The sequence below is a fragment of the Myotis yumanensis genome, unplaced genomic scaffold (genome assembly GCF_028538775.1).
Source record: "Myotis yumanensis isolate MYYU_CA2020_CCGP unplaced genomic scaffold, mMyoYum1.0.hap1 SCAF_2, whole genome shotgun sequence".
NCBI lineage: Eukaryota > Metazoa > Chordata > Mammalia > Chiroptera > Vespertilionidae > Myotis > Myotis yumanensis.
This window is the reverse complement of record NW_027223753.1, coordinates 162,890,679-162,909,530: the sequence shown is the minus strand read 5'-3', so window position 1 is coordinate 162,909,530 and position 18,852 is coordinate 162,890,679. Positions and strand designations below refer to the sequence as shown.

The following is an 18,852-nucleotide window of genomic DNA, read 5'->3' as shown; positions in this document are numbered from 1 at the left end:
CACTGGGCCTCTAATATGCATATAAGATCTTTGGTTAATCTCTCCATTCCCCCTTCCCTCTTAGATTCATCAGTCTGTTCCACGTTTCCATGCCTATGCGTTGAGCATCTGCCCCCTGGTTGTCAGTGTGCGTCATAGCTATCAGTCAAACAGTTGAACGGTCGCTTAGGCTTTTATATATAGAGATTATTTATTAATTATTATGTTATTTTCCATATGATCAACTATAAACCTACTTTTGCCCCACCCTATATTTATAGTCATACATACCCTTCTATATCACCTGACGATATGTTTTTTATAGATCTGAGAGACAGATCTATAAAAAGATCTGAGAGAGAACCCAGGGATGGGACCCTCAACCTCAGTATATGCCCTGACCAGGAATCTAACCCGCAACATTTTGGTATATGGGATGATGCTCCAATCAGCTGAGCCACCCAGCCAGGGGCATTTTAACCATTCCTAAGTGTACATTTTAGTGGCATCAAGTACATTCACATTGTTGAGAAACTTTCACCACTATGCATATCCAGAACTTTTGGGGTATTTTTTCCTTAAATATACATTTTAATGAGTTTATATTATATCCATGCTTTTAAATACTTGGTAATCTAAAATGTAGAATGATGTTTTTTAATGTTTCTGCTATTTTTTTAAGCCTACAGATGAATTTTCAGATCTGCCTCTTCGAGTAGCAGAAATTACTAAAGAACAAAGACTACGAAGAGAAAACCAGTACCAAGAGAATCGCAGCAGTGTAGTAGTAGCAAATGGAGGTAAATATAATTCCTGATGACATTTGAAGTTTTTATAATTATTCTAAAAAATGGTCTTTTTCACACCTACTCCTTTGGTTTGTGTATTTGTAGTTTCTTCAACTCTTCTTTTAAAGTCTTTCTCTTATAAGCCAGTCAATGAAGGAAAAATACCACATGATCTCACTCATTCATGGATAATAAAGACCATTATAAACTTATGAACAATAATAGATACAGAGGCAGAGCTGCCTCAAACAGATTGTCAAACTGCAGCAGGAAGGCCGGGGAGGGTTGGGCAGGAGGGAGGGGGGTAAGAGATCAACCGAAGGACTTGTATGCATGCATATAAGCATAACCAATGGACATAAGACACTGGGGGGGTAGGGGAGGCCAGGGGATTGTCAAGGGCGGGGGGGAAAACTTTAAGCAATAAAACAATAAAAAAAAATAAAGTCTTTCTCTTATATGATTGGGAAAAAATTGTTTTTTGTTGAGATTAAATTTCAATTTCTCTATATTTTCAGGCTTTCAGTTAAAATACAGTGCTTCTCTCTTACCTTTATTTTGGGAGAAAACTTTATTAACGACAATTTATCTGGATTAGATTTTTGTTAATCTAAATTTAACCCGAATCTTCTTTTGAAGTACTAGTCTTCTTTCAAAGATTCTTTTTGTGGTCATTACTTTACCTTTTTTAGGAATTCAGTGCTATTCTTCATTACCTTTTTCTTCATCTGGAATTGTGCTCTTCAAGGGCATCTGAATCTGAGTCATCCATATTCTGATATTTTAATATTTGTGATTTAAAATTGTTTTTATAGCTCATTAACAGGCAGAACTCTTTTTGTTTGTACTTCTGCGGCAGACTTGATTTTCGTATTCTACTCAATATTGCTTTAATTTGAATTTTTAAATTTTGAGGGTTAGCCATAAGGGAGAAATGACTTTGATTTTCCAGAAATCTATTGTATTATCTGAGAAGATGCTTAATCTCTGACTCATTATTTCAATTAAGTGGTTTGCTATCTTTTTTTCCTACCATCTTATATTCTTTTTTTACTACTGTTATTTAGCATTTCATTCCTATTTTAGTAGTTTTCTTTTTACTCTTGCTTGTATATGTAATAATCTTTCTCATTGATTCATTTCAGCCTTAAAATAATGTCTATATCTGTGCTGTCCAGTATAGTAGGCACTAGCCACATGTGGTTATTGAGCATTTGAAATGTGGCTTTTCTGAATGGAGATGTACTATAAGTGTAAACAGATTTTTGAAGACTTTGCATGAAAAAAGGAATGTAAAATAATATTTCATATTAATTACATGTGGTAATAATATTTTAGATTTCTTGGACAAAATAAAATATATTATTAAAATTAGTCAACTTTTCTTTTGACGTTTAGAAATGTGGCTACTAGTTAATTTAAAATTACATACGTGGTTTACTTTTGTGGCTTACATTCTATTTCTCTTGGACAGTGTTGGTCAAAATAGTATGAAAAATGATATTGCATTCTTGGGAAGTAGTCATAAAATGAATTATTTATTTAGTCACACAAGTTGTAGCACATTGGGAAAAAATGCATTTATGTACCTGGTTTCTAATGTGGGTGTAGACCTTTTCATCCTTTTACCTATTAATATAACTAGTAGCTCAAAATTTATTTTTGTATTAACTTCAGTTATGGAAATATTTAGAAATAATTGAATTAAAAAACTAAATTGAGAAGTATACTTCTTCAAATTCACTATTCCCAGAAACTACAACTTTTAGCCAGCCTACAGAATATCATACAGTAATAGCTGGGGTTTAATACATCTCTAGAGAAACCATCTTCATAGCAAGTATTTTTTTTTTTTTCTAGCGTGCCATTTTAACTGGATTTTTAAATGGCTAGTTTCTAAGCTTAACAATAATGGGGTACTCCGAAACTTATTAGAAGAAATAATGATGTGATTTTATACTTTATTTATATACTTCTCCTCACCCCAAAACATTTTGAGAATAAAAAATTCCCCAAATGATTTTCTTCTATCCACAAACTGCTATAAAATATCTACAATGCTGACCTCTAGAAAATAATTTTTAAATAGAAAATCTTTGTTCTGGTTATAGACAACAGTTATAGGAAGGGAAACAGTAGTCAGTATCTATTTCTTTATCTCCAAGTTCACTTTCCTCCAATCCTTTCTCTTTTCTTTTGAGTTGATTGTGTTAGGTTTTCTGCCTTCCCACCTCTTCAAAGTTAGGTATGATTACGCCCAAAATCTAAAACTTGGGGAAAGAACCTCAAAGAAGACGTACCTCCCAATGTTTAAAAATTATTCTTTCTTTGTATCAAAAACTCAGACTGTCTTATTTAAAACAGTAAAGAGCTGTCCATAGAAAAAATAAATATTAGAGGTGTGTATTCTAATACTTATCATCAATTACTGTATGCTTTAGTGAATTAGGACTAATGTTTTTCTGGAGCCTATTTTTGTGAGTGGCCATGGGCTAATAATAAAGGCTTACATAATTTAAACTTCTCATTTCTTCCACTTTCAGAATAGAAAATGTTAGGGAAAAGGAAAAAATGCAATGTAGTGTCTTTCATTAGCTATCTAATTTGAATGTTTTTTTCCTGATGTGTGTGTGATGTGGACAGTGGAACACGATCTGGATCAAATTGACTACATTGACAGCTGTACAGCAGAGGAAGAAGAGGATGAGGTGAGGCAACCCAAGGGCCTGGACTCAGACAGCCTCAGTTCACAGTTTATGGCATATATTGAACAACGGCGAATCTCTCATGAGGTAGTACACATATTTAAGCCTAACTATGTTGCTACCCCCTAGTAAAATAATTTATGGTAGTATAAATTTCTGTCCTATCAGTGATTTGTTGGTTTAGGCCTTAGTATTTGTTTTATTATGTTCAGTTCCAGTTTCATTACTGAATTTTTCAGATTCATTTTTAAAGATCAGACAATAGTCTCAAATAGGGTTTAGGTTTATTTTTCAAATAAAAAGACAGATTTCAGAATTTTTAAAAAAGAATATAAAAAGTCCTAAGAGTATTCTATGCCTTTAAAGAAAATGCAAAGGAATGTGATACTTTTAATTGTTGTTCTTACTGCTTTTTTATTTTTACATATTGATAATCATAGTTTGATCAGTAACTAAGAATTGTACCAAACCGATGACTTTCAGAGCAACATAGAAACTTAACCATAGAATTTGTATAATGAGCTTAATGATATTGGAGCTTCTATTCTCAGTCACACAGAATATAAATTGTTTGCCAATAAAATTCTTGGATGTCTCTTATAGTGGAGCATTGAGTTGCTGTATAAAACAAACAAGCATTCAGTCCACTGCAAGAACTTTGCCAGTTCCCCAAAGGTCTCAAGTAGAAATAGCATTCTTGACTAAATCTTGTCAGCATAATAAAATGGCTCCACTTTAGTTTGTGCGTTGTTAATGTCTGGTGTTGGTCCCAGGTTCTGAGCAGAGGTTATTGAGAAACACTTGGGCCTTTTTGAAGAATGATGAAATAGAGAATAATCATTTCAAGTGGGACATGTTAGGAAGTGATATTATCATTCTTTTAAAAAACCCTTTGGTTTTCCTATCTGAAGGCTTTTGAACACAGTATTTTTGTTGGCATTCAGAAGGCACTCCTGTATTTAAAGTTGAATGAAGTTATATAAATCCGAGTCCTGCAGCCCAGAGATATAAGTGTGTTCCAGGTGATTAATGGAACTACTTGTGGTTCAGGCTATAAACATCCCTGCTAGAGCAACTACTTTGTAATAAAGTTAAAATCAACAGTGTACACTATAATCTTTTTTAAAAATATGTTTTTATTAATTTTAGAATGAGAGGAAGGGAGAGGGAGAGAGGTAGAAACATCGATTAGAGAGAAACATTGACTGGCTGCCTTCTGCACTCCCCCATCCGGGGATATACCCTGACTGGGAATCAAAACAGCGACCTCCCAGTGCATGGTTCAATACTCAGCCACTGAGCCACACCAGCTGGGCAACAATGCACACTGTAATATTAAAGGGAATCCTTTTTATTTTCTTAAGGTCTCTTTGATTGTTTTATGGTTAATTAGACTGTATAAATGAGGTATCTCTACTAAAAGTGATAATGCCTATTACTCTACTGGTGAAAAATTGTAGAACCATTTCTTCAATCCATTATATTGGCTAGTTTGTAATAATATGTTATTAATTCTTGCTACCTGTTATGTATGGTAGTCTTTATGTCTGCCATATGGCTCTTTATGACTTCTGTTTCATAAAGCTTTCTAAAATTTGGCATCTATAAAAATATGATGAAGCAACCCTGGCTGGTGTGGCTCTGTTGATTGAGCGTTATCCCATACACCAAAACATTACAGGTTCGGGATCAGGGCACATACCCAGGTTTTAGGTTTGATCCATGGTCGGGGTGCAACCTATTGATGTTTCTCTCTCTCTCTCTCTCTCTCTCTCTCTCTCTCTCTCTCTCTCTCTCCCTCCCCCTCCCCCCCTCCCCCCCTTTCTCTCTCTTTTTCTTTCAAAGCAATTTAAAAGAAAAAAATATTTTTAATGTGATGAAGCAGTATTATTTTAGATCAGCAGTTCTCAACCTATGGGTCCCAACCCCTTTGGGGGTCGAACGACCCTTTCACAGGGGTCGTCTAAGACCATCGGAAAACACATATATATTACATATTGTTTACAGTAGCAAAGTTACAGTTATGAAGTAGCAGTGAAAATAATTTTATGATTGGGGGTCACCACAACATGAGGAACTGTATTAAAGGGTCGCGGCATTAGGAAGGTTGAGAACCACTGTTTTAGATGGTTTAATAACCAGTGAAGCCCTATCTGTGGTCAGCAAACTGCGGCTCGCGAGGCACATGCGGCTCTTTGGCCCCTTGAGTTTGGCTCTTCTTAGGCCTTAGGAGTACCCTAATTAAGTTAATAACAATGTACCTACCTATATAGTTTAAGTTTAAAAAATTTGGCTCTCAAAAGAAATTTCAATCGTTGTACTGTTGATATTTGGCTCTGTTGACTAATGAGTTTGCCGACTACTGCTAGCTGATTTGGCTCAGTGGATAGAGTGTCAGCCTGTGGACTGAAGGGTCCTGGGTTTGATTCCGGTCAAGGGCACATGCCTGGGTTGTGGGCTTGATCCCCAATAGGGGTGTGCAGAAGGCAGCGAATCAATGATTCTCTCTCATCATTGATGCTTCTATCTCTCTCCCTCTCCCTTCTTCTCTGAAATCAATAAAAATGTTTAAAAAAAAACTGAAGTTTTTTTATGTTCTTGAATACTATCTGAAAATGGGTTAAAATACTAATCTGTTTGAGATTTTAAACACTCAGCTATTATTTGATTTTATTATAAATCTCTCACATATGTAGAAGTATGATAAAATAGGGTATGATTTACAGAATATGACTTTTTTTAATTAAACCAATGTCATATACATTTTGTTGTGAAAATTTCATCTGCCTCTTGCCATAAATTTAGATAATTGTAGTGTAAAACAGTGATAAGTCACTGATGTTAACATACTGAGAGAGATTTTTGTTTATTTTTTAAAAATCCATATTCACTGAAATTAGAATAATGATTCTCTTGTCAGGATTTTAAATTTATATTTCATATGATTCTCATGCCCAGACTTCAAGGGAGTCAGCTTTTAGTTAGCCCTTTGGAATAGCTCACCAAAGATATTCTAGTCATGTGTGATGTACCTATTTCTTGGAGCTAGACTATAACTAGTTTTACATTTGACTTTTAGGTATACTTTTTAGATAAGTTTTTTTTCCCTTCAACAATATGCATTTTGATGATTATTTTTGGTGTTGAAATAAGATTGTATTGTTTCTATAGATTTTCATTTGACAAAATACGTTGCTGTGATAACCTGCAAGTTTCTACCTTTGTAAATTTTTTTTCATATCACTTAAGTCAGTTTAATTTTCCTCAGTAATGTTTTTTGAAATAATCTTTACCCTTTAGTTTATAAATAAATCAAATCGCCAGTATTTCTCTTTTAATTAATATTTTGCCAAAAAAGACATTACTTTTTCTTTATCTTGATATCCCACCAACTTCCCCAGAACTATATAGATGACAAACATGAGTAACAATTTATGATGATGAAGAAATAAAGAAATGTGATCTGCCAAATAAATTCTTCATTACTAGAAATATTCAAAAGAAGCTGAGTAAAAGGGCTGGTTAGGTAGGAATTTCTGTGGATGGAAATTTGTACTGGATGACCTCTAAGATCCTTTCCAACGCTAACATCTTATTCATTTATACTCTATGTCCACTATAATTTATATAATACAGTGAGAAGAAAATCTACTTTTTTGAAAATAAAATAAACATTTTTGGATTATGAGTAGTTTTGTGTTTACCAAAGCAGTAAGATAGCCTATAATCCTTTAAACATAAAAATTCACATTTGAAAATTTTGTGATAATATTATATTTTTTAGTGTAATATATATATTCCTAAATGTCAAGTTGAATGTGAACTGTGTAATCACAGTGTTCTGGATATATATTTAAATTGATTTATTTCTGCTCTTTTGGTGTAGAGTTCACCAATAAAACCAGTACCCACGAGGGAGTTTCAAAAAACAGAAGACATAAAAAGATATTCACATCAAAACAGGTTTGAAAAACCAATTCTATTCATTTTTTTCTGTCTTACCACTCAATAAAAAGCATGAAATGATTTTAGTTTTATATAGATCTATGTATAATGAAGACATTTAGATACTATGTGTTTTAGACACTCTGTATTTAGAACTGGGTGATAATGTGCCTTTGTGCTCATATAATAGCAAAATAAGTAAAATTGATTTATTGTTTCTAATTTCAGATCACCTAAAGCATTACCTAAACAATTATTTGATTTGAAGATACTTAATAACAATGAAATTTTTATGGTGATAATCTGGATTTATCCATAAAGAAAGCTAAATGAAATTCTCAGCCTTTGTTTTTTTTGCTTCCTCTTTGTTTTTATGAACTCCTAAAGCAGTAGACTTGGCATGCCTATTCTTAAAACAATAGTATATTTACTATGTAGACGTGTCATACATAGTTCTTTACTTATGCTTGACAGGATATTATAGTTTAGGGGACTGAGATATAGATAGATAAAGAAAATGGGGAGAGTAAAGACATTTATAACTAGGCCTTTTATAGTCTCATCAGTCAGTTCATAGTGATTTAGTTAAATTTTGTATCTTTGACATTTATCTCAAAATGACTTTTTAGTTGCCATGTCTATTTCTACTGAGGGTGTAGTGTTCTGAGATTCCAATTCAGGGATATCCTATTACATTTTCCCACTTTGAATGGACCTAGACTCTATCTCCTAGCCCTGTTAGTTCCTATATTCATCACAAATAAAGCTCAAGATCTCTAGGATTTAGTATAAAACCTCAAGGTGAAAGCCAGCTTTTTAGCCCAGTTGCCTTATGTATTGGTTTCTAATGCTTATGTAACAAATTATCACAAATTTAGCAGCTTAAAACATGCCCATTTATTGTATCACAATTCTGCTGGGTAGAAATCTGAACAGGATTTCCTTGGTTCTTTGCTTTGAGTCTCACAAGGCTGAATCAAGGTATTCCCTGGCCTGGATTCTTGTCTGGAGACCCTGGGGGAGAATCTCCTTCCGGGATTATACAGGTTGTTGGCAGAATTCATTTCTGTGCAGTTACAGACTAAGGTCCCATTGCCTGGTTGTCTATCAGCTGGGAGTCATTTTCAGCTTCTAGAGTCCACCCACATTTCTTAGTTCATGGCTTTTTCTATATCAAGCCAGCAGTGATGGACCAAATCCTTCTCACATTTTGAATCTCTCTGATTTCCCTTTCTGCTGCACCTCACAAACTATATTGCCTTCCTCTTCTTTTAAGGGTCCATATGATTTTATTAGGCCCACATGGGTAATCTCCCCATTTTAGGTCAGCTGATAAGTAACTTTAATTTCATCTGCAAAGTCCTTTCGATGTGTAATGTGTTCACTGGAGTAACATCAGATGTGGGGATCATAGGGGCCAAAAATCTGTCTATTAAACTTTAATACAGAGTTTCTATTTTTACTTATTTTTATAATCTGTGAATTCTTTATTTTCATGGCGCTTCAGCAGTGTATTTTAAAATACTATTTTATTCAACATTTTAGTTGTTTCCATTGGAAGAATCATTCAGAGTATGTAATCTGCCACAGTGCTAGAAACTGAAGCCATGATTATATTCATCCACAGGGGATTGGTCCCAGGACCACTTCGGATTCCAAAATGTGCAAATCTGAGTTTGCTCTCCATATCCCTGGGTTCCACATTGGGAGATTCAACCAATCATGGATTTAAAATGTTGGTTGAGCCTGGCCAGTGTGGCTCAGTGGTTGAACGTCGACCCATGAACCAAGAGGTCACCAGTTCGATTCCTGGTCAGGACACATGCCTGGGTTGCAGGCTTGATCCCCGGTAGGGGATGTGCAGGAGGCAGCCAATTAATGATTCTCTCTCATTATTAATGTTTCTATCTCTCCCTCTCCCCTCCTCTCTGAAATAAATAAAAATATACATATTTTTTAAAAGTTACATGCAGATTTTTAACTGTGCAAGGGGGTGAGGGTTGATGTTCCTAACTGCCGCATTGTTCTAGTGTCAACTGTACTTCATTTTTCCAATTAGATATTTGCTCAGTATCTACATGCTACTTCTATGTGCCAAGTACTTTTCTAGGTATTTGGGAAAAGCTGTAAACTTTAGTCAAAGTTCCCATCCTCATCGTGCTTATATGCAAATGGACTTGATAATTAGAACCTACAAAACAATATCACCTCTAACTACTGGCAACTTCAGGCTACCAAGACCTGTCTTAACCAAAATATCAGTCCTCCAGTTACACTCAAAGGAATTGAGTCAGTTTAACAAACTACTACTTGCCCATTAGTCATTGCTGAAAAGAAAGTTGCTTACTTTCTCCTCCCAATTGCCCTTCCCACCCCTTACCCTCCATGTACATTGCTCCCACCTCCCCCTTCCACACACACATAGTACCCTCCCGCCTGGAGAATAATAAAGGTAGGGGGATAGATTATGATAAATTGTTAAGTATTTTATAGTTATTTGCCAAGATGGATTAAATAAGTGTAAAGTTAAAACTAACAAAAATTATCATTTTTGAAAGTGTTTACTTATTATCTAAATGTCATTTTAGTTCAGGGGAGGTGATAGTATCATGCTTAGTCTTGTAAAGTTTATTAATTCCTATTGGAAGCAATATAGAATTAAAAAACATTTGGCTAATAATCATAGTGTAAAATTTCAGGTCCTAAATGTCAAAAAGTCACTATTGCAACACTGTTAGTTTTAAAGACACAGATGAGTAACAGAGACTTGAAACACCAAGTCCAGTTCAGGAAAAAGATAAATACCAAACTGTAAGAATTAACACTGATAAAACTGAGAGGCAAGTTTTACTATTTTTTTAAGCATTAAATCAGGTTTCATCATTTTCTTGAAAATAAAAACCAAGAGTATCTTTACTTTTGCTCTTAAAATTGCTTCATCAATTGAAAATGGAAGTCGGAGTTCTTTGCAAGTACAGTTACCAGGTTCTGTAGTATTCCAGATTTCTGTTGATAAATGACTTTGTATATAAAACGATCTCCATTTATATGTATCTTGTTTCAATCAAGGTAGTAAAGAAGATAACATTTATGCTGTAAAAAAATGATACTGTTTGAAAGTGATCTCAAATAATTGTATTATCAGCATTGGCTGATCACAGACAGTTGTTAGCTGTCTATAACTTGATCAGTGATATCATCACGTGAAACATGAGTTGGAGACATCAGGTATTCCTGTAGCTTAATTTAATGACTTGGGCTCAAGTTTACAAAATTTATTTAGCCTTTAAGTGCTCACTAGACAGTTTGCCTGTTGATGAATAGAAAGCTACATTAACAATGAAGTTTCACTTGTCTTTTATATATCTGTCTCTCTTATCAAAGAGGGTTTTTTCTTTCTCTTTTTTCTTTTCTGGGTCAGGGTTCCAGTTGGGCCATCTTCTTCACTGTTACCAAGTCACAATCAGGTAAAAAAAAATGTTCTGTTTTAGTTTTTATTGTTTTTAAACTAAGATGGTTTTCTTTTTTTATAATACTTAAGTTACTATTAATTGCCAGATATCTGTGAACTTCACTACCTGTCTCCTCAGTCATACAGTTAATATAATATGTACACCTGATACTAGCTAATAGTGTTTTTAGATACCAGACAGAAAATAAATCTTTATCCACATGATGGCTTTATCCTATATAATAAAAGGCTAATATGCAAATAGACCAAACAGTGGAATGACCAGTCACTATGATGCGCACTGACCACCAGGGGGCAGACATTCAATGCAGGAGCTGCCCCCCCGGTGGTCAGTGCACTCCCACAGCGGGAGCACCACTTAGCCAAAAGCTGGGCTCATGGCTGGGGAGCGCAGCAGTGGTGGCTGGAGCCTCTCCCTCCTCCATGGCAGCACTAAAGACTCCTCGGGGGATGTCCGCCTGCCAGTGTGCGGAGTGGGCCTGAGCCGGCAGGTGGACATCCCCTGAGGGGTCCTGGACTGCGAGAGGATGCAAGTGGGCTGAAGGGGACCCCTCACCGCCCCCCCCCCTCAGTGCACGAATGTTGTGCACCAGGCCTCTAGCAGTACATATAAGAACACAGTGCAAAATGAGAAAAAAAAATAGCAATAAACACATTTAAAGAAATGCTAGGTGACTGCAAAGTAAAAGTTGGTTCAGTAGTAGTTCCCCAAATGGATAAGTTGGTCTTTATCCTCACTCTCATATGCAAACTGATTTTTGTTTCAGCTATCACATACAGACTTAGAACTTCCTCAGAGAAGAGAACAGTTAGTAGAGCGCACTAGGAGAGAGGCACAGCTTGCTGCCCTACAGTATGAGGAGGAGAAAATAAGGACCAAGCAGATTCAGAGAGATGCTGTCCTGGACTTTGTCAAAGTGAGTCCTTTGAATTCATTTAATGATATTCCTAAAGTTTCTTAGAAGTGTTTATTTGTTTTGCTGAGGCTATCAGTTTTTGTTGTCTTAATTAAAAGGTCAACTTTTCTTTCCTCATATAAGGAATCTTGAGTAAATAGTATAATTGTCTCCTATTGGTGATTAGATTAATTGTCCTCATGTAGATAGGCCTGAGGACAATTAGAAGTTATGATCTTGCCCTAACCGGTTTGGCTCAGTGGATAGAGCGTCAGCCTGCGAACTGAAAGGTCCCAGGTTCAATTCTGGTCAAGGGCATGTACCTTGGTTGTGGGCATATCCCCAGTAGGAGGTGTGCAGGAGGCAGCTGATCAATGTTTCTCTCTCATCGATGTTTCTAACTCTCTATCCCTCTCCTTTCCTCTCTGTATAAAATCAAGAAAATATATATTTTTTTAAAAGTTATGATCTTGCTCTTCTTGCTCTTAGGACAGCAGTCTCTTCCTCTTAATTAGCAATCATTTTATTATCCAGCTGCCATTCTCTCAATCTCTAGTGCATTAGTTATGAAAATGAAAGTGCCATGCAAATATAAACTGTTGTTATCTAACCTATCTCTAACTTCCTCACTCTACGGAATACCAGAAATCTGTGAGATTCACAGGCCCCTTTAGAGTGATCTTTGATTCCTTCCTTTCTGTTCTCTCCATACCTACTCAATTAACAACTCCTGTTAATACTACTACTTCTTTTTTTTCCCCCTAACATTTTATAGCCTCTGTAGTTGCTTCTAAACATGGTTCATTTTTTGCCTGTATTGCTTAAGTCTTCCTGTTCTGAAATCACCTTGTATTTTTTTTCATAATTAAATAATTGTGTATTTTCATTCGTTTAATATATGTCTCTCCCATTTATCTATAAATTCTATGAAGACAGGGACCATGTCTATCCTGTTTATTCACTGCTATATCCCTAGATCTGAGCAAGTCTAAGCCTGTAGTAAAGCTCAATAAATATTTGTTAAATGAATGATTGAATGAATGAATCACTTGTGTCCTCCCAAAGTTTTCTCTCCTGTTTCTTAACTCTAGCCAAAGACTATCTTCTTTAAGTATCATCTACATGATAAATTCTTTTTTTTTTTTTTATTGATTTCAGAGAGGAAGGGAGAGGGAGAGAGAGAAACATCAATGAGGAGAGAGAATCATTGATTGGCTGCCTTCTGCATGCCCCCTACTGGGGGTCGAACCCGCAACCCAGACATGTGCCCCGACTGGACTTGAACCCAGGACCCTTCAGTCTGCAGGCCGACACTCTATCCACTGAGCCAAACCGGCTAGGGCTTTCTTTTTTTTCTTTTTTTCAAATGTATCAGCCTATGATGATGATGATCTCTCATGCTCGAGAGGATGATAATTTGCCTAAGGTTAAATACTCAGCTAGTATGTGGCAGAGGAAGAATTCTAATCAAGACAGGCTGAAGAGAAAATGGGAATAAGGTTGAAAAAGAAACAGTTTCTTTAAAAAAAAGACAAGCTGGCTCCAAACCCTACTCTATGACCACAATAATAATGGCTAACTCAATACTATGTCCTGAGTGCTGGTCTGTGCATTATTTTTGATATTTTTTTGTTAATTTTGAGAGAGAGAGAAACATCACTGTGAGAGAAAAACATCCATGGACAGCCTCCTGCATGCTCCCTACTGGGGATCAAGCCTGCAACCCGGGCATGTGCCCTGACTGGGAATCGAACCTGTGACCTCTTGGTGCATGGGACAACACTCAACCAACCGAGCCACACTGGCCAGGCTATGCTTGACTCTTGGAAAGTTACTCAACCATTTTGTGCCTTTAGTTTCCTCATACATGTAACATTTAACTGTTAAATATTAACTATTTCAGAATTATAGATAGATGTAATACTTTTGCTACTATGGTGAGCGCTACACACCCTACCATCAGAGTGGATTTTAAAAATTATAAGAGAGATTTCAAGAGAAGCATCATTACGCTTGTACATAAATGTGTAGTGAATGTTGACTAGATCATTGAAGATGAGTGGGGGAGGGAAATTTTGAGGCTAAAAATGATGGTTTTAATAGGAGTCTAGCATTGTGAAAATAATGTAGGATTTGGAGTCAGAAGACATAAATGCAAATCACACTTATGCTACTTAAAACTTTGCAGCCTTGCATATGTCACATAACCTCTCTTATCTTCAATTTTCTCATCTCTAAATGATTATGATATTTGTTTATCTCACAGAATAAAAAGAAGAATCACTTGAGAGATACTGTACATAAGAACACATTGTAAAGCACTGGCTATACAGATGTTACAATATTTTTATTTGCCATAATAACAGAAATTAGCAAATTGGGGAAAAGAGTCAGTTGGTTTGGAAAATTATGAGTTTGTTTTTGGATGTATTGAACATGAGGTGAGAGTGGGGTTTCCAAGTAGAGTTGTGTCCTCAGGCAGTTGAAATGCAAATGTGAAATTTGCTGATGGTTGAGAGCTCAAGCTGTTAGCATTAGAGTGATATCTAAGCCATTAGAGAAAAAGAATGATTTCAGTAGGAAAACGTAGTGAGAGATCACTACTTTGTGAATGTTTGTATGCATGTGTACATTAAAAACATAGTTTTAAAATTTTCTATGTATAGATGTTTATAGACATGAAAATACTGTTTGTCATTTTATTGCCTTTCCTCATTTCAATTGTAAGCTATTTCAGGGAAAGAGCAATATCTTCTAACCAGTAAATCTAGAAAAATGTTATACATAAGAAATACCGAATATGATTATTTTAGTAAATAGAATTTATAATTTCTAGTGTTCCAGCTTCTAACCAATTTCCCTTTTTTGGGGGGGTTGGGGGTTTGTAGCAGAAAACATCACACAGTCCACAAAAACAGCAATACCCCTTAGATGGTGAGGTAAGTCTTTATAATCACCTTTATTTTTGAATTTTTTATTGCAATGGAAATGAATTGTTTGGCATGTGCTTTCAGTGATCAAAATATTGCTATTTTCTCTTTTTCCCTCACAAAATTCTTTTTACTGGATAGAAGAAAACACAAGGCAGGGAGTTTATCAGAATCTATAGATTAGAGGGTTTTAAAACTATACCCATCCATCTGGAGATTATTTATTTCCTTCCCTATCCCCACCAGAGGTATCATCTTCCTCATCCACTTTCTTTTTTTTTTTTTAAATATATTTTATTGATTTATTACAGAGAGGAAGGGAGAGAGATAGAGTTAGAAACATCGATGAGAGAGAAACATCGATCAGCCGCCTCCTGCACGCCCCCCACTGGGGATGTGCCCGCAACCAAGGTACATGCCCTTGATCGGAATAGAACCTGGGACCCTTCAGTCCGCAGGCTGACGCTCTATCCACTGAGCCAAACCGGTTAGGGCCTCATCCACTTTCGAAGCATATCACGTAGTGAGACTTCCAGAGGGGGATCTGGCATGGCTGAATGGTGTCAGTATTAAACAAAAAAAAACCCCCACATAGTATTTTCAACTTCATTGCTCATTTCCTAAGCATGTATGTTATTGATTATACTTGTACACTTGTACACATTAGTTAACACACTCTTCCTTTTTTCCCTACATTTTCTTCTTTGATGGTCATTCTGGAGAATTCATTATCTAAAAATTAAAGTTTTTCAGGAATATAACAGTGCTAAAATTCTCAGTTATTGTTTTATCTGAGAAAGGTAATCAAGAGATACCAAAACTAGATATCATGACTCTTGAGTTGATTGTTTTTATTTGTCACTGGCTCACTAACAAATTCTTCATGTTACTGCTCCATCTATACTTCAGCTTTCTCTTCTGTGAACAAAGAATACTCCCTGTTCCCTCTTTGCTTTAGAAAGTTTATAGGCAAGTAAGATCATATTCGAAGTTGTTTAACCTCTTTGGAAGAAAATAATTACTCAAAATCAACTTACTAGCTCTTATGGTATGTGAATCAAAATGATATTGAATGCGGTCCTATATGTTAGCATCTTCACAATTATGTCTTAATATGGCTCTTTGCTTGTGTATTTGTGAAATATGTCACGTGTTTGCAGTTTGTTTTGACATTGCTTCATTTTTTCCACCTCTCCAGTGTCCCTTCCCATCCAGAAGGTCTCAACACACTGATGATAGTGCCTTGTTAGTGGTAAGAGCCTTGCACAAAATGGAGTTTTAAATTGCTGTGTCTAGAGATTGGACAATAGCAATTGTATTTTTCATTCAGAAATAATCTCAATATCATAAAACATGATGGACATCATTATTCAATGCTTTACAAAATAGCTTGAACTGTTTGCCTACATTACTATTCATGATTTATCCAGTTGTCCGTGTTCTGCAGCTATGATTAAAATATCTTTGTTAATGTTGCAAACATAAACCATTTGCATTGAGAACCATATTGCCTTTGTATGTGTGTTGGGAGTTTTTTAAATATCATTTCTAATTCCAGGTGCACTTATTTTATTAATAATTAATTTAACTCATGAGTCACCTGTGTGTTAAATGGGTTTCTTTACTCCATGATGCTAAGTATACAGCTGTGTTTTTGGCATCCTATTTTATCATTTCTCTTAAGCTACTGAAAATCCCAAACTTGAAAAAATTACATCTCCATGCCCATTTTTACATTCAAGGGAAGCATTAATTTGGAATGCTATCTACTGATCTTTTTTAACACTGGTTTACTTTTATTGCCTGTTTCATCAGCCAAAAAGCAGTATATTATGAGAACTTTATTGAAAGTTTAACTTTTATCAGCCTTGAAAGATAATTCTAACCATTTACATATTGCTTTTCCCATCATGTTTTATGTTATTTTTTCACAGTATTATTGAAAGCTAGCAGTTCAAAAATCTGCTGTCTATATCAACTCCTGTCTTATGTGTTAGTAACTGCCGCCATTGTGCATACTACTGCATGAACTGCATACTTCAGCATGAGAGTCCTCGTATGTTCACTTCCATTGTCTGTTCAAATTTCTGTGTGTTCTGCAATCATCATTTCCTTTGAGAGAGATAAAGCACATTTTAACTGGGCAGTTTTATAGATAAATGTAACCACCAACTTCTGAGTTTTAGTGGAAATTAATTGGCATAAGAAGCAACTAATAATTTAAATTAATGCAGAGATATTGAGAGCCTTTAATGATTCAGACAGCTTACCAGAATTATTTCATTCTCTCCTCACAGCAACCTTAAGGTTAATTTATCACCATTTTACAAATGATTCCTGAGGCACAGAATGTGTCTTGTCCAGAATGTAACTTGTCCAGGGTCACATAGCTAGTAAGTGCCAGGGTGGGTTTAAGTCTAGAATTGGCTGACTTGAGAACCTGCATTAAACACCATGCTGTATTGCCTCCCATACTGTCATTGAAAATACTTTTGGAAACCAAAGATGAGATTTAAGGACACATATAGTAATATAAGTCTGAGTGTCCAGACTTTTTTGCCAAGGAAAAAGTGGAATTTGAAACAATACAATCCCCTTAGCATGAAATTTGAAATGGCCTTCAGCCATTTCAATATACTTGTATTTTAGTTATCAGTATTCATGTCTCCCCTAAATGAGATGGCCTTTACTCTTTCTCCTCTTGGAGCCTGAGAAGGCCTGCTTGGAACAGGGCTTCTCCAGCGACAAAAGTGACTGGAGGCTGTGATCCAAGACCATTTTCGCTGGCCATGAGTGGGGTCTCCGGAACCAGAGGGCCTGTACTGCTCTTCTTAAAATTTAAGGTGTTTATGCCTGAGGTGAAACTGAATGCTGTCTAGGCAAGAGATGTACTGACGTGTACAAACGAAGAACAACACAGTGACTCCTGGTGGCAAACCGAACAAAACCAAAGTAATCTGGGGAAAGGTAACTCATGCTCACGGAAACAGTGGCATGGTTGGATCTAAATTCCAAAGCAACCTCCTTGCTAAGGCCATTAGACACAGAATATGTGTAATGCTGTACCCCTCAAGGATTTAAACTTATTGAAGAGCAAATAAATAAAATGGATTTGTTCTCTTGTTAAAAGGGGGGGGGAGGGCGGCACCAAGGGCCATGTCTCACATATTTTTGTGTGCCAGATAGTGTCCAACACTGCAAAAAAAGTCACATTTTATTTTATTTTTAAAATATATTTTTTATTGATTTCATAGAGGAAGGAAGGAGAGAGAGAGAGAGAGAGAGAGAGAGAGAGAGAGAGAGAGAAACATCAGTGATGAAAGAGAATCATTGATCTGCTGCCTCCTGCATGCCCCCACTGGGGATAAGTATTAGTAATATTTAAAGTCAGTTGTACTAACATTCTCTTGGGGCTGCTCTTCAGGTTTCTGTTGCTTTCATCTGTGTCTCATCTGCATCTATATCCCATCTCTAAATACTTTCTCTTCCCTCCACTCCTTTTTTCCTTCTTTGTCAAAACAATGGCTTTTAGCCCTTTTATATTTGAAATTGACAGTAATTCCAGTACATTTGTGGTAGTGTCACCAAAGGAGGTATGCATGATGCCAAAAGTGGTGAAAAATTATAAATTTATTATGTTATCTGGAAACCAGATGGGCTAAGCCCCAAAATGGCACCAGAACCCAGGGACCGGGAGTCAGAGGTTTTAAAGGACTCTAGGCAGGCTTTTTTGGCTGGGAATTCTCTGGGCAGGTCCAGATCCTGGGCAAGTCAGAGGGTAAAGTTACTGGTCTTAGCAAATGGAATGTGGGCTAAGCGAAAGGGAATATCTGTTGGGAAATGATCTAAAGGTCAGTTTCCCAGGGGAGGGGATATCGACTCAATATTTGATCAGACCTAACAGTTTGATTATAAGGAGGCCCAGGAAATCTCAACAGGTAAAGTATACACATTGTATTACTGTTGTTCTTTGGTACATTTCTTCACTTTTTCTGCCTTAAGATAAATTATGTTGTACTATATGCTGCATGCTTTGGGGTGGGGTGGGGTGAGGGAAGACATTGCTATCAACTCTCATTAAAAATAGTTGTATTTATTTTATTGACCACCTACACACCTTTTTTCTAAACACCCACA

General features: G+C 36.0%; 1 protein-coding gene and 1 pseudogene across 9 annotated transcripts in view; both read left to right on the top strand.

Moving 5' to 3' along the window:
- LRCH3 (leucine rich repeats and calponin homology domain containing 3) overlaps positions 1-18,852 on the top strand; it is a 106,024-nt gene that overhangs the window by 63,419 nt on the left and 23,753 nt on the right. For 4 of the 9 annotated variants that reach the window (XR_011470310.1, XM_070406423.1, XM_070406420.1 and 1 more), the window contains exons 8-14: positions 662-779; positions 3,411-3,559; positions 7,359-7,435; positions 10,839-10,884; positions 11,657-11,806; positions 14,674-14,724; positions 15,914-15,967. Coding sequence is in view for 8 of the 9 variants with exons in the window: in XM_070406423.1 (XP_070262524.1) it covers positions 662-779; positions 3,411-3,559; positions 7,359-7,435; positions 10,839-10,884; positions 11,657-11,806; positions 14,674-14,724; positions 15,914-15,967 (645 nt within the window). In the remaining variant the exon portion in view is untranslated. The remainder of the gene's footprint in view (positions 1-661; positions 780-3,410; positions 3,560-7,358; positions 7,436-10,838; positions 10,885-11,656; positions 11,807-14,673; positions 14,725-15,913; positions 15,968-18,852) is intronic. The other 5 variants (XM_070406422.1, XM_070406418.1, XM_070406417.1 and 2 more) reach the window with 4 other exon arrangements.
- Positions 17,390-17,797, top strand: LOC139004443 (large ribosomal subunit protein eL33 pseudogene; annotated as a pseudogene).